This window comes from Perognathus longimembris, unplaced genomic scaffold, assembly GCF_023159225.1.
Source record: "Perognathus longimembris pacificus isolate PPM17 unplaced genomic scaffold, ASM2315922v1 HiC_scaffold_3675, whole genome shotgun sequence".
Classification (NCBI taxonomy): Eukaryota; Metazoa; Chordata; class Mammalia; order Rodentia; family Heteromyidae; genus Perognathus; species Perognathus longimembris.
The window spans coordinates 1-14,749 of record NW_025958908.1 but is presented as its reverse complement, the minus strand read 5'-3'; the positions used below and the strand labels follow the sequence as shown (position 1 = coordinate 14,749).

Sequence of the window (14,749 nt, the reverse complement as noted above, 5' to 3'; positions counted from 1 at the left end):
GGACCCAATGCCTGCACTGGCTACAACCATCCTATTGCAGAAATAAGAGGGAAGGAAGGCGGGGGAGGGAAGGAGGAAGGGAAGGAGAGAAGGTGGGAGAGATGATGAAATAGAAGTAGGATTCCTAAACTGTAATGACTTTAAAGTAGACTTCATGAGTTCTTGCTACTACCTAATGTGCAGGACTGAGCAGGTATAGTTTTAGGCAGTTCTCGTGTGTGTGTGTGTGTGTGTGTGTGTGTGTGTGTGTGTGTGTGTGTCCTGAAGTGTAGTGAAACATTTATTCAAAATAAGATGTAAGGCCTATGGATTTAAAATATATCCTGTGTCATATTATTATTAATGTATATTAATTATACAAAAATGTTTCACCATGGTATTTCATGCTTACTCATATTATACTTTAATCAGATTAATCCCCTCCATTTCTCTTTTCCCTGCCCCTAGCCCCTATTTTGCAAATTTTCAATAGCTCTCTCTATACCATCTTCATACATAGACAAAATGTATTTTAGTATTGTTCACCTGCCATCATTCCCTTTTAAAATACAGAAAAATTCATAAATTTGCATGTCATCCTCACGGAGGGGCCGTGCTAATCCTGTATAGTTCAATTTTAGTATATGTGCTACCAAAGCCAGCACAAATGTAACCTTTAGGCCAAGGTAAAACAGAACTTTCCATAGAAATAACAATGCTTATTTAGCCCTTTGGTAGACACTAGCTAAGTCCTGCTAATATCCTCCATGTACCAACAAAATACTTCCAGATATCCAGCAGGAAAAAGAAATTATGATAACTAAAAATATTTTATTATCACTTTAGTAAATGACGGTAGCAACTAGATCGTTAACTTGTTTTCTGTCCAATAAAGCAAATAGTCAATGGAAAATTATGCCATGAAATATCACTGATCTGCCTAAACATACCCTGAATACTATAGAACCAGAACAAACTAAAATCCATTACTCTGCATTTCTCAGCTTTTTGCATGTTAAGGCTCATTATTAAAATAGTATTTATGTGGCCAGGCCCTGGTGGCTCACACGTAATCCTAGCTACCCTGGAGGCCAAGATCTGAGCATCCATGTTCAAAACCAGCCTTGGCAGGGAAGTCTGTGAGACTCTTATCTCCAATTAACCACCAAAAAATTGCAAGTGATGCTTGTGCTCAAAGTGGTAGAATTTCAGTATGGAGCACAAAAGCTCAGCACCCAGACCCTGAGTTCAAGAACTATGACTGACAAATAAATAAAGTACTATTTATAAACCAGAGGTGACAGTATACGTCTAATCCCAAATCCTTGGGAGATTGAGGAAAGCATATGGGGCCAAATAGACAAGACTCCTGAGTTCCCAGTATCCCAGGTCCATTGGGAAAGCTAGGGTTTGAAATCACTGTATCCTCATATTAAACACAGATAGAGGTGTTCCACCTAGGTTCACAGTGAACTCACTTGGGAATTAAAACAATGAATTCTGGCTCCCAAGATCTTTTCCACTGGTCTGAAGTACAGACATAACTTTTTAAAAATTTTTATTGTCAAACTGATGTACAGAGAGGCTAAAGTTTCATACGTTAGGCATTGGATACATTTCTTGTACTGTTTGTTACCTCGTCCCTCATTCCTCCCTTCCCCCCCACCCCATTGCCCTACCTTCCCATGAGTTGTTCAGTTCATTTACACCGTTTTTACAAGTATTGCTTTTGTAGTCATTTGTCATTTTTTTTTTTTTTTTTTGGCCAGTCCTGGGGCTTGGACTCAGGGCCTGAGCACTGTCCCTGGCTTCTTTTTGCTCAAGGCTAGCAATCTGCCACTTGAGCCACAGCGCCACTTCTGGCCATTTTCGGTATATGTGGTGCTGGGGAATTGAACCCAGGGCCTCACGTATATGAGGCAGGCACTCTTGCCACTAGGCCATGTCCCCAGCCCCTCGTTTGTCTTTTTTACCCTGTGTCTCTCAATTTTGATATTCCCTTTCAGTTTCCTAGTTCTAATACCAGTATACACGGTTTCCAATGTACTCAGATAAGATACTGAGATAGTACAAGCACAGGAAGGGGATACAAAAAGATCATCAATAATATAAGGTACGGTTACACATAGCACGTTGAATGTAGTTACAACAGTGATAGAACAATCGTTTCCATATCCTGGCATCCTTACATGTAATAGGACAGAAATTCTAATTCTGTTCTCTACTAGCATTCTTTCTGCACATGACAGTCTGATTTATATCCTTCCTTTTACCTTACCCAGTAAGGTACAAAACTAACATTACTCCACACCATATAGCTTTGCAATCTACAGGAAAGAATTCAAGCAATTGAAACTACTGACATCCAAATCTTACCAAATACACTAAGGAGAGAACACTTCTTGAGTTATCATGACAATCATCTTTTTCCTGTGTCTTTATAGACATGTAGTATTAAAATCAGGCAAAAGAGTCATTCTTACCAACATTCTCATCTTTCAGAATGAGTAAGAAGATACTTCTTCATTTGGAACTGAGCCACAATCAAGTGTTTTAAAGCTACCACAAGGCATTTCTCACATACCGCTGGAAGTGGCAGTAGTTGTCTTGGGTACTACAAATTTCAGCAGTCCAAATTGTGCATTCTTCCCTCCAAGAAGCCACACCCTCTTCTCTTGAGATCAGTTTCTTTTCTGCTATCAGAGTAGTTTTCTTTTTCAGGAAATATACATAATTGGTATGTCTGCACCTGGCACAGTGCAAAGTGAAATCACAAGGCCTTCTCTAAATGTGGTTAAGAATTAAAGATCTTACAACTGCACTACAAATAGAAACCAGGAAACAGGTTAGACACTAAAGCCTGATTAGGTTTCCTGCTTAACCAGAATCTTAGAGAGGGGACAAGACAAGCTGGCAAGAGTGTCTGGAGGAAAGACAGACTTTTCTTCATGCTATTCATCCAAACACTGTCACTGACTCAGAACCAAGAGGCATGCCACCACCATAATCTTGTTTGATTGATTAGTTCTTCCCCTAAATTTCTGACTGTACCAATAGTTACACTGGGTCTTTAAAGGCTCCTTATTTTAATAGAGCACTTAGACATGATGAAATTTCTGTATTAATCCTATATGGTTCTTTTAATGAACTTTTTTTTTAAGCTGGAAGGAGTTTTAATGTCACTAAAGGAACAGGATATTTTAAAGGGAGAACATACCTGTCCAACAGCTTTATATTCTAGAGAGAAGCTTTAGTTTTTTGGTCTGAAGTATATTATGTTCCCTTTTAAGACCCACAGTAGTGTTTTTGCAAAGAGAACTAATATATTAAGCTGTATGGCGATGTATTTTTAATCACCCATATACAGTCTATTATAAGAATTTTACCGGAATTTAGAGGCATCCCAATCTTCATAGTTATAAAAAAAAGAAGTGTACGCATATAAAAACTCCAGGTTACATGACTAAGCAACGACATTACCGGGAGTGAATATTCTTCCTGTATTCTGCAAGCTGCTTCAAGTACCTATTTGATGGCCATCTGTGCTTTTCAACAAAACTGTGTTCTTCCACTAAATATTAAGAGAAAAGAGGGTTAATTGAACATATTTTATTTTGGATCAGTTAAGGTATTAACTATTAAATTTCCTACACAGTAGATGAGATTCATTCTGTTATATACCCTTTCCTCTTCCCTGAAGCTTTCCAGAATCATTTAATACTACTTTAGGCAACACCAGGCTTTTTGTTGTGTTTGTTAAATGATTTCCAATTATAAGTGGCTTCTCCATACATTCACCAAGTAGTATTTATTATTTCCCTTTTCTTTTTCAGTAAAACCTTTGTCTGTCCTGGAGGGTATTCACTTATTTTCACTTAGTCTCTTTGAAGTGAACCTTCTAAACTCTGTACTCTTGTCCTACCTTCAACTCGGGCCTCGTTATCAAATAATCTATCCATTCTCTTGTGATTGCTACTGCTCCAGAGGACTGACTTCTCCTAAAGTTCATTCTTTGGTTTCTAGGCTTTCATGTTGGATCCCACCATTCTGAAACTCCAGATCTTTCACTTTGCTAGTTTCCCTAGTCTTGGTGAAACATACCCTACCCTAGCCTGCCAGTGGAATCATGTTTACTGAGTAAAACTTTATATAGAACTCTCAGCTATAAAACAGATAAAAGCAAACTACACTGAAAGGAAAATTCAAGAGAGATAATTTTTGCCCTCCTCTTTACCTTTCTCTTTCCTTCCTACCCACCCCTTTCTGTCCCCAACTGAAGACAACCTTCAGGCATTTCTGTGAAGAGCTTCTGTCCAGAGTTTGAAAGTACTTGACCAAGTATTCCTTAATTACCTTGTCATTTTCTGTTGTTGTTGGTCGTGGGGCTTGAACTCTGGGCCTTAGTGTTGTCCTTGAGCTTAAGAGCTCTTCAGCTCAAGGATAGTGCTCTACCACTTGAGGAGCCACAGAGCCACTTCCCGTTTTCTGGTGGCTAAGTGGAGATAGGAGTGTCAAAGACTTTCCTGCCTGGGCTGGCTTTGAACTGTAATCCTCAGATCTCAGCCTCTTGTGTAGCTAGGATTATAGGAATGAGCCACCAGCACCTGGTAATTTCCTTGTCTTTCCAGTTCAAGTTTCCCCCTTGCATCTATGCTGGATAATAGCATAAGCACACTGTAATTAATTGCAGATGAATCTGACTGTCTACTCTGAAAGCTATTCCATTTTCATTTCTTTCCTTTTATGTAGTATTAGGAATCTCACCCTTTGACTAGTTTCTGTCTTATAGTTTATCTTCAAAATAAAACAAAACCTAAGATCTCATTTACCACAAGTAAATGCTAAAAGGCAGTTTGACTACTTTATCTCTCAGACAAAATATGTACCGCACTTAAAAATGAATGCCATTCGAACTATAAAATAATCATCAGAAAATCTGTTGTGTAACATAAATCAAACTGCTTATGTAACGCAAGTAACAATAAATAAATGTGTCAGGCAGTTGTTGAATCACTTAAAGGGACTATATTAAATTTTCTTAACTTACCAAAACTACAGTTTTTACAATTATATCTCAAGAACAAAGACTACACATATTTGCTTTTTGCTATTAGAAATGGAATCCAGGCTTCTGCTCTACCACTTGAGCTGGGCACCGCCCCGCCCAAGCCCCAAGAAGCTTCTTCTCAAAGTGAAATTGGTGATCTACCTGAAAGGTCCTGAAATGCAGGCTTTTGACTGAAGATGAGGTAGTTAGTGGCAATGAAATGAAGTAGCCAGGTGGAGAGGCAATCAGAGTGGTGAAACTGCAAGACAATGAGAAGGAAAAAACATTGCACATAAGAATCACCATTATGAAATTGCAGCCAGACAACGGCCTGAGAGAAATCAAGGAGAAGCTTCCTTCCACGTTTGTCTCCGTAATGGGGCCTTCACGGGACTGTCACTGCAGAGAGAGGAGTGTTACTTATAAGTAATAATAAACACTTCATTCAACGAAGAAGCAGAAACGACACTAAGATGCTGCTGCTGAAGTGATTAAAAAAAACTGTTGCTCTTAAATACTGAATTGAAGCTTTTAATTCTCCGTCATAGAATTCCCTAGCTGCACTTGTACTTCCAGCACAGAAAAATATTATAGAGAGCACCAGCCAGGCGAGTCCATCTGAGGAGCAAACCCAGAACTATTTTGAGGAGGAAACACCATTGGCCAAAGGGTGTGAGTTTTCGTGTGCAAATATTTCTATGAGCAGGTAAGGTTTGAACAGCTGCTTTGAGTAGACCTGCGGTTACACTGAGCATGACTTCCTGCACAATTCTCCCCATGGTGAGTTCAAAAAGCTGCATGCTGAAGGAAACTGAGAGCAGTATGGCCACTGACATCAAAACCTTGGCGTCAAAACACTGACACTCACTAGTCCAGCCAATCACTAACTCAAAGAACGTGCTGAGTAAGTACAGTTTATTGCTGTTATCATCATCCTTGTGATACAATATGTGTAGCAGGTGGCTTCCCATATTATCCACACCTAAGTGTACAGCACAGTGCACTAAGTATACTCACGTACTTATGCCACTAGTAGCCCTATGGAGTTCCAGAACTATTTTATCACTCCAAACTGAAACTCCACACCCGTTACATAATAACTACTCTTAGCCTCCCATCCTTGGGCCCTGGTTATCTCTACTTTACTTTCTGTCATTATAAACCTGACTAATCTCAGTGTCTCATATGAGTGAAATGTTTAGCACCGTCTCTTAGCCTCATGTTTTCCAAGGCTCATTCACAGTGTAGCATATATCAATGCCATCCATTTATAAAGACCAACGGTATTATATTACATGTACATGGCACACTGTTCATCCTCATATAGACATTAGGATGTATCCAGCTTTGGTTGTGGATGGTGCTTTTCAGAATACTCACAAATGTTATAAAAGTGGTGGGTAAGTAGTAATATTATACAAGCATAGTAAATAGCATTAAATTAACATTATTATTTCATATCTTAAGGGAAAAACAAAAACAAGAACTTTCAATAAGCTATATAGGATGAAAATATTTTAATATAGGTTCAAAGCATACTGTATAAATAAACACATATCTCTTTTTATCACTACACAGAATTTCTGAGCTGGAAGGAACTTTACAGTTTTATGTCCTATCACATTTTAACTTTTTCCCCCTCTTTAAGCACATAAATATGAGTTAAAGGTAATGGAGTATGACATGTAGTTATTTTAACAAAAGCTATGAAGCCATCAGATGACTGACCCAGAGTAGATAACCTACCACCAGAAGGTCAGGACATCAGGACATGGCCTAAGGGTTATGACTTGGAAAGAGAATAGAAATCAGAGATCAAAGCTGGCTGTAAAATATGCTTCAAATGCACAATCTTATACTTTCTGATGAGTGTGTGTGTGTGTGTGTGTGTGTGTGTAGGTCTTGGGGCTTGAACTCAAGGCTAGAGCATGTCCCTTAGCTTGGTTGTGCAAGGCTGCTATTCTATTACTCGATCCATACTTCTACTTCCAGTTTTTTGCTGGTTAAATGGAGATTAAAGTCTCATGGACTTTTCTACCTGTGCTGGCTTTGAACTATGATCCTCAGATAGCGGCTTCCTTTTTAAAAGGTAGGATTATAGGTACATATCATTGGTGCCCTAGCTGGAATCTTACTTGTGACTAAGATTTAAGATACCACCATTGTAAGCTCTTGACATGAGATAGAAAGCATCTCTTTGTTAAAACTAGGTTTTCGGGAAAGTATATACTGTCATAGTAAGTTTAAACTGAAGTAAAAAAAAAAGGGAAAGGTATTAAAAAGTCCATAAACTAAATGTGATACAACCTCAGAGCTATATAAATAATATGGCAGTATTACCTATGAGCCACAGAAAAGAGCCAGAATTGTATGGACCCAGGTAGCCAAATATTAGATACAAATTCTAAGAACACATGCAAAATTTTAATATGAGAGTACATACAACTTTCCAGTATTCAACAAATTTTACATAGCTACTGCTTACATGGAAGAAGAGAAGGAATCGTCATTTTGGTCAGACATTGATTTGTTTGAGAAAAACAAACAAACAAACAAACAAGGATCTCTGGTATATTAACAGATGGAACATAGCCAAGCACTGGTGGCTCATGACTGTACTCCTAGCTACTTGGGAGGCTGAGATCTAAGGGTCATAGTTGAAGCTAGTCAAGGAAGGAAAGTCCATGAGACGCTTATCTAAATTTAACCATCAGAAAAAAAATAAATAAAAAAAGACCTGGAAGAGAAGATGTGGCAGCTCAAAGTGCGAGAGTTCTAGCCTTGAGAAAAAGAGCTCAGGGACAGCACCCAGGCCCTGAGTTCAAGCCCACAACAACATCAAAAAAAAAAAAAAAGAAAAGAAAGAAAGAAGTTCTTTGACAGAAATATGAACCAAAGTTAGAATCATGGTAGACAACTGAGAGAAGGTAGGAGAGAATGGAAAGAAAAGTGAAAAATACCCAAACTGCCCATCTCTCAAAGACATGGATGCTCAGTCAGTCTCAAACTGTGTTTCGCTAAATTCCTCACATAGCTGGTAAAACATTGAAAGAAAGGGAAACTGCAAGGATTAGCAAAGTAAACTAGTTTCTCCTATATAAAAGTTTCACTTCCTGACATACACAGGAAATGAATGAAGAGATAAACTAATTTCATCTAATCACGCCTATCATTCTACAGGGGCTCATCTTGTCATTTTCTTTTAGAAGCTCTGAGAACTCATATTTTTTTGGGGGGGAAGGGGGACTCAATGGAAATTCAATTTCCTATCATGCCTGTGTGACTCAGCAGAGCACTACACCCAAATGATTCTGGCTAAGGACCACTGCCGAAAGAAAAATTCCACATTCATTAATTCTGCTGCAACACTACGTAGTCACAGACAACACTGTGTCTCGTAAAAATATTTTTAAGATATCTTATAAAAGTATTTAAAGGGCCGGTCACTGTGGGGGCTCAGGACTAGCTGCCACCTTAGCCTAGAGACAGAGGAGTTCACCGCCACCCCTAGTCTGGTACCATGCATTTCACAGTGGCCTTCTGGAGACAATGCCTGAGTCCACAGAAGCGACTTGAGCACAGAGAACTTCAGGTGTGTACCACCATGACCAGCATGAATTCTTCACTGGAAGGACAAGCTGGCCACACAAAATGGACTCCCCAACCACTTCAGCCCATCACTGGAGGACAAGCAAGCACTCCAGTGCTGAAGCACATGTCCAAGGGCTCTGCAGCGAGAGAGGACTGGCCCCAGAACCTGGATTCTGCACATATTGGAGCATCATTTGGATGTGGATGGTTAGCTGACTGCTTGGCTAGCAGATTTGTTTTAGTCATCTGCAGTTATCATTCTTCCTTCCGTACTCGTGTGGATTTCACATACCACCTGGATGGAAGCAACTCATAATTCTCAAACACTGTCATTCCTCCCATGACTGTGTTTCTGAATCCTCTGAGCTCACCACCAAAGTGTGTGCAACATGTGCTCGTTGTGCATGGTCTAGGTGTGCAGCATGTCTAGTGCTCATGGCCAGCAGCCAGCAGCTCATGAGTACGTTCTAATCAAGACCTGATCAGAATACAAGTGACAGTAAATATGTGCAGAACAAGAGGATAGGGGCAGATAGCTATGTTTCTTGGTGCCACTTCCTGAAGAGCAGTTGGAAGCCTAGTGGAAACTCTGGTGACCACAGCTGTATGATGGAAGCCAGGAAAGTGGACTTGTAAAACTGTGCATGTATCTGGCAAGAGCAGGTCCCCCAAACAAACTAGACACTGTTGTACAGGGGAGGAGCTGTGGGAGCAGTTCTCATCATGATTCCACCCATTCTACCTGGATTACAAGATTCTAACCCCGCCCCCATTTTTTCATGTTTCTCTCTGACCAATGAGATACAAGAACTGGGGCCACACCCACATTCCACGTTACCTAGTTACACTGGTATTCCTTTTGGTGACTTACACCACTACCAGCCATTGGAGAGGGTAGAGGTGCTAAGTGGTGAGTGAGAGAACTGAGGTGATTTTTGGAAATAGAGTAGGAAACAGATAATCGTTTTTAGTGACTGTGAGAACAGAAGTGATTTCAAAGAGCCTGGGAATGGGGCCCCCTCATCTTTCCCATCCCAGTGCTGAGATGTCTGAAAAAACAAGAGAAAAGAAAATAGCTTCAGGAAAGAAACTCCTTCAAGAGTATCAGCAGAGAAATTGTCCTGACAGGCTTGCAGTTTCCAAGAGGAAGAAGAAAACAAAAAAGGGAGATATCCCCAAGACGAACACCACAGGGGACTGTCATTCAACTGATGGTGTAGCCAGAGATCACACTAACTCGGAGCCTTTGGACACAATGACAGCTGTCACAGTCCAGACTGTCCCGGGTCCCAATGACACCAAGGATCTAGAAAGGCGCTACCAACACCTGATGCTTGCCCTGGACTCCAGCAGAATACGCAACCAGCAGCTGTGGAGTGTGATTGAACAACTAAAGCAGGAAAGGAAAGAGCTCCAGGATCAACAGGGCAAAGAGAATGAGAAGATGGCCTGTATTGTGGAAGCACAGAAGATAGATCTGGAGCTCCACAAATTATCAATTCAGATGTTGGTTTCAGAAAATTCTGATTTCCAATCTGCCCTGGCCCACGTGCAGCAGCTGGCCAATGAAAGAGAAGCGGAGCATGCCGATCGTGCCAGCCGCCTGCAAGCTTCGCAGCAACGCGTGGAGGAGCTAGAGAGGACACTGTCTGCAGCCTTCACCATGCAGAATGAGGCAGAGACGAGCAACCTCGAGCTCACCAACACCCTGAATAACCTGAAGCTGCAGCTCCAGGACAAGATCAGAAGCTACGATAACCTGGAGGAAGAGAACACCAAGCTGCAGGAGAGGCTGGACGTGCTCCTGACGCAGAAGGCCGACACGGAGATCAAAAGTCCTGAGTTACAAGTACTGGAAGAGCGGGCAGAGTTGGAAAGACAACTAGACAGCATGAAAGCGTTGGTGGCAACATTAACGGTGGAGAGAGACACCTTTGCGGAGGACCTGAGGGTAGAGCGCTCCAGGTGGGATGAGAAGGCCCAGCAGCTGTTGGCGCAGAACAGCCAATTGACAGAGGAGAAAGAGCAAGGGGCGAGGCAGGTGTTGGAGCTGGAGAGCAACGTGATGGCGCTGAGAAAGCAGCTGGCAGAGCAGCAGGCCCAGGCCTTCCAGTTGCAGAAGGAGCTCAAGAACCTGGAAGAACAACATCACATCCAGATACAGGAAACCCAGAGCCTTCGTTTCCAGAACCTGGAGCAGCAGGAGAGGCTGAGGATATTGGAGAAGAAGGCCGAGGCATGGGAGCAGCAAGCTGAGGATCGACGCAAGAGCTTTGAGACCATGGAAAAGGAACGTGAGACCGTGCGATGCACACTGGTGCACAACCAAGAACTGAAACACCAGCTGGCCCAGCTGCGGGACGCCTTCCACAGGCTGAGTGAAGACAAGGAGGCGCTCGCCAGCATCCTGCACTCGGAGCAGCAGGACAAGAAACAGCTGCAGGAAAAGCTGGACCAGCTGGAGAAGAAGTCAACACAATGGAAAGAGATCGCTGACTCAAAGAGCCAAGCAGCTCAGAATTTGCAGGAGCTGCATGACCAGTACCTAGAGCAGCTGCGGGAGCTCAGAGCCGCCTGTGAGCGGCACGTGGCCTCCCATCAGCAGCTGACGTCCGAGAAGGAGGCCTTGCGGCAGCACCTGCTGAAGCAGACCCAGCTGCTGGAGCAGCTGCAGCAGGAGCAGGTGCAGACCAAGTCAGAGGACCAAATGGGACCTCAAAAGTTGCCGGACACATTGAAGTACCTAGAAGCACCAAGGCAGGAGAATGAGCAGCTTCAGGCCCAGCTGAGCGGCCTGGCTCTCCCGAGGGAAGGGGAAGGAATAAGCCTAAGAGAAGAAAAGGGTAAGAAGATGATACCCCCTGATGTGACAGTTCCAGAGTATGAAGCACTAGCAATTGCTCAATCAAAGGCAAACCTCAGGCAGCAGCTGCAGGAGCAGCAGGCCCACTGCAGGTGCCTGGCCAACCTGGAAGCCCAGTGCCAGACCAAGCTGGAGCATCAGGCCATCTTCCCCAAGAGCTGGAGCCATGGCGTGTCTGGAGACAGGAAGCAGAATGCACACATACCAAAGATCAAGCTGAAACTCCATTTCACCCACAACCTGCCTGACAAGGTGGACTACCAGAGTCAAGTGGACGGCCTCCACCATCAGTGTGACCAGCTGTCCAAACACATCAGTGCCATCCAAGAGTCTATAGTTTTCTACAAAGAACAGATGGACGTTCTTGATGAGATGTATCAGGAGAAAGACCAGTGTGTCACCCAGCTGTCCCAGGAGGTGAGTGAAAAGAAGAAGCAGCTGCAGGAGCTGCTACTGCACCTTGCAGGTGAAGGCACGGAGGGTCAGGACAAGATGCCGGCAGCCATCCACACCCTCGCTGCTGAGGGCCCCTCAGACCTGTTGCGCCCCACAAAGGTGGAAGTTATGGAGGAGCAGGAGCAAGGTTTTGAAGACATTCCACTTGAAGACAGTCTGGCACCTGCCCCAGGAGAGGCTGGGGTGTCTTGCCCCATGCTGAAGCCCACCACAGAGCAGATCATGCCTCTGTTGCCTGGTATCCAGCCCCACCAAGAGCCTGCAGGCCTGGGCAATGAGCCCTCCTTCCCATTCTTCTCGAGACTCATGCAAATGATGAGTTTGGGACAATGACTATCTAAAGACCTGGCAGCCACTCTGCTCTTACATTACTTTGGGAAATGGCAGCTGGTGGCACTCTCTGAGGCCTTGTTACAACGGGAGATGGGAAGGGGTAACTGCAGACCAGACAGGACAGACACTGCTAGGAGGTGGCCCAAACACAAGTTTGGAGAGCAACGGCATTGTTTTCGTTTATTGTACTAGTGACGTTATTTTATAACTCACTTCCAAATTAACCTATTCATTATATTATCCTCTGATATAGTTTCATGTTTATTTATGAAGTCGTTTTCCTATTTCTTCAGATTTGTTAAAGGAAACATTAATAGTTTCCTCAAATGAGTCATTTCATTATTAAACATTAGATGTATATGAATTCACCCATTTCTTAAAAACTGCAACACTGAATTTTCTCATTTATATTTTAAGATATTACTATGGAAGTACACTGAGTTAATAAGACAGCACAAAATGTGAAAAAGTAGAAGAGGTTATTAAACCTTACAGTTTGGAAAAAAGAAATAATTATTCCTAGAACAAACAGAGGTGTCCGGTAGTGGAAAAACATACACTAAAGAAGTACGGAAATGTAATGTAGAGTAATATGCACACTATAGAACATCTATGGTGAGATTATCAAGCACCAAGTTTGCACTTATGAATTTTTCAAGTGATGAATGTGGCATACTGTTCATTGGACCTGTTGAAATAATAAAATTCAAAACTAAAAGGCTAGTAAGTTGTTTTCACTGCATCCACACCTTGGCTTTCTTGAGTAGGTCGACGATGTCGAGGCTCATGGAGGCGAGCTCCCGGCTGGGCGTACTCTGCAGCTGCGTGATGATGAACAGCTCACAGATGTGCTGCAGCCTGGACACTTGGTACATCTCAGCACAGATCAGGAGACACATGGCCTGGAAGATGCCAGCTGATGCGAGAAGGGAAATAAGAGACACAAACGTGATGAACGACTGCTCTGATGACCACAGAAAGCACATCCCCAACAAGAAAGGTGTTAGCCAGTGTAGACTACAGTTCCCAGGAAAGGTCTCGAGGCAGTCCCCACTCCAAACTATGACTCCACTGTACAAGAATCTAGGAAGCTTCCAGCTTGGAAGGAAGTCTTCTTTTTTCTTTCAATTCACCAGAAGGTGATTCTGTAACTACCCTTAATCAATGCACAGGTATAAACTCACTACACTCTTAGCTAAACCCAATCCCTGCGATTTTGCTTTTCTTGGCTTTAGTCCCCAGGCTTGTTTTGTTTTCACGGTGGTAGACTATAACAGGAAACACACCTTTTCAATGATTTAAGCATACAATTCAGGGTTGTGAAGTACAGTCACACTGTTGAGAGTGTATCAACAAGACAGCTCCAGAACATCATCTTCCCAACCCGAAACTGTACCCATGAAACAACTCCACCCCAATGCCCCCTTCCTCTAGCTTCTGGCATCCGCCAAGTTGTTTTCCTTGTTTGGTTTTGTGCTGTCTGCACTGGGATTTGAACTCAGGACCTCTTGTGTATTACACTGGCACTCTACCATTCCTCCAGTCATTTTTATTTTATTTTCTGAATAAGGTCTCTCTGCACAGGCTGGCCTGGGCTGCAATCTACCTATTTATGCTTTCCCCATAGCTGGGATTACAAACAGGTACCACCATACTCAGCTTTGAATTGGTTGATAGTAGCCCTTGCTAACATTTGCCTTTCCTTGAACCACAATCCAATTTCTGCCTCCTAATTAACTAGGATTAAAGGCAGGAGTCATTACATCTGGCTTGTTTCTTTAATAAGTATAATTGTTTATGTAATTTTCATGTAATTTTTCTTCTATTCCTTCTTTACATTCTTTTCTAGCTGTGGAGCTAAGAACATAGTAAATATTGAACACAAATAGAGCAACAGTCTATGAAGGAATACGGTAACATTGTAATTTTCTCAATGCATTTATTCTAATATTTGCCTTAAGTCTTCATTTTCACATATTCTCTACATAGCTTTCACCAATTTCAAAAGTATTTTTTCCTAAAGCCATGTTGCCTTCCTGAGTAATTTTTCCTGATTAGCAAGATAAAATTTAAAATTAGCAACTTCAAATATTTTAATGAGAGGATGATTAAGAAGCCTAGTTTTACCAGGTGCTGATAGCTGACTCCTATAATTGAAGCTACTCAGGAGGCTGAGATCTGAGGATCATGGTTCAAAGTCTGCCCATGCAGGAAAGTCCATGTGACTCTTATCCCCAGTAAACTAATCGGAAAAAGCCAGACCTGGCTCAAGTGGTAGAGCACTAACCTTAAGTTCAAGGATAGTACCCAGCGCCCTGAGATCAAACCCCAGGACAAAGCAAAACAAACAAACCAAAAAAACCCACACATTTATCTTTCACAAAGAAAATACTGCTCTCATTTTTATTAAGCAAAACTGATAAGCTGGTTCTTAACACGGACAGTAGTTAAAGGAACGAAGGAATTTTCCTTTTGGAACT

The 14,749-nt window shown here is 42.2% G+C and overlaps 1 protein-coding gene and 1 non-coding gene across 2 annotated transcripts; both read right to left on the bottom strand.

The window, feature by feature from the left end:
• Nucleotides 1-542: 542 nt before the first annotated feature.
• Nucleotides 543-644, bottom strand: LOC125344683. Its single transcript, XR_007209621.1, has one exon. It is a non-coding gene; the product is annotated as a U6 spliceosomal RNA (small nuclear RNA).
• Nucleotides 645-3,455: 2,811 nt separating this feature from the next.
• On the bottom strand, nucleotides 3,456-13,274 carry LOC125344682 (rho-related BTB domain-containing protein 3-like). Its single transcript, XM_048337101.1, has 3 exons — nucleotides 13,019-13,274; nucleotides 5,189-5,285; nucleotides 3,456-3,550 (listed from the first exon to the last, which is right to left on the bottom strand). Exons 1-3 carry the CDS (start codon nucleotides 13,253-13,255, stop codon nucleotides 3,456-3,458), a joined length of 429 nt encoding a protein of 142 aa, XP_048193058.1. The 5' UTR covers nucleotides 13,256-13,274.
• Nucleotides 13,275-14,749: the final 1,475 nt, after the last annotated feature.

Coding starts and splice junctions, on each gene's coding strand:
- LOC125344682 (XM_048337101.1), bottom strand. CDS start 13,255: ATGTGCTTTCTGTGGTCATCAGAGCAGTCGTTCATCACGTTTGTGTCT. Junction 5,286..13,018: donor ACCTACTCAAGAAAGCCAAG/GTGTGGATGCAG, acceptor ATTGTCTTGCAG/TTTCACCACTCTGATTGCCT. Junction 3,551..5,188: donor TGCATTTCAGGACCTTTCAG/GTAGATCACCAA, acceptor CTTAATATTTAG/TGGAAGAACACAGTTTTGTT.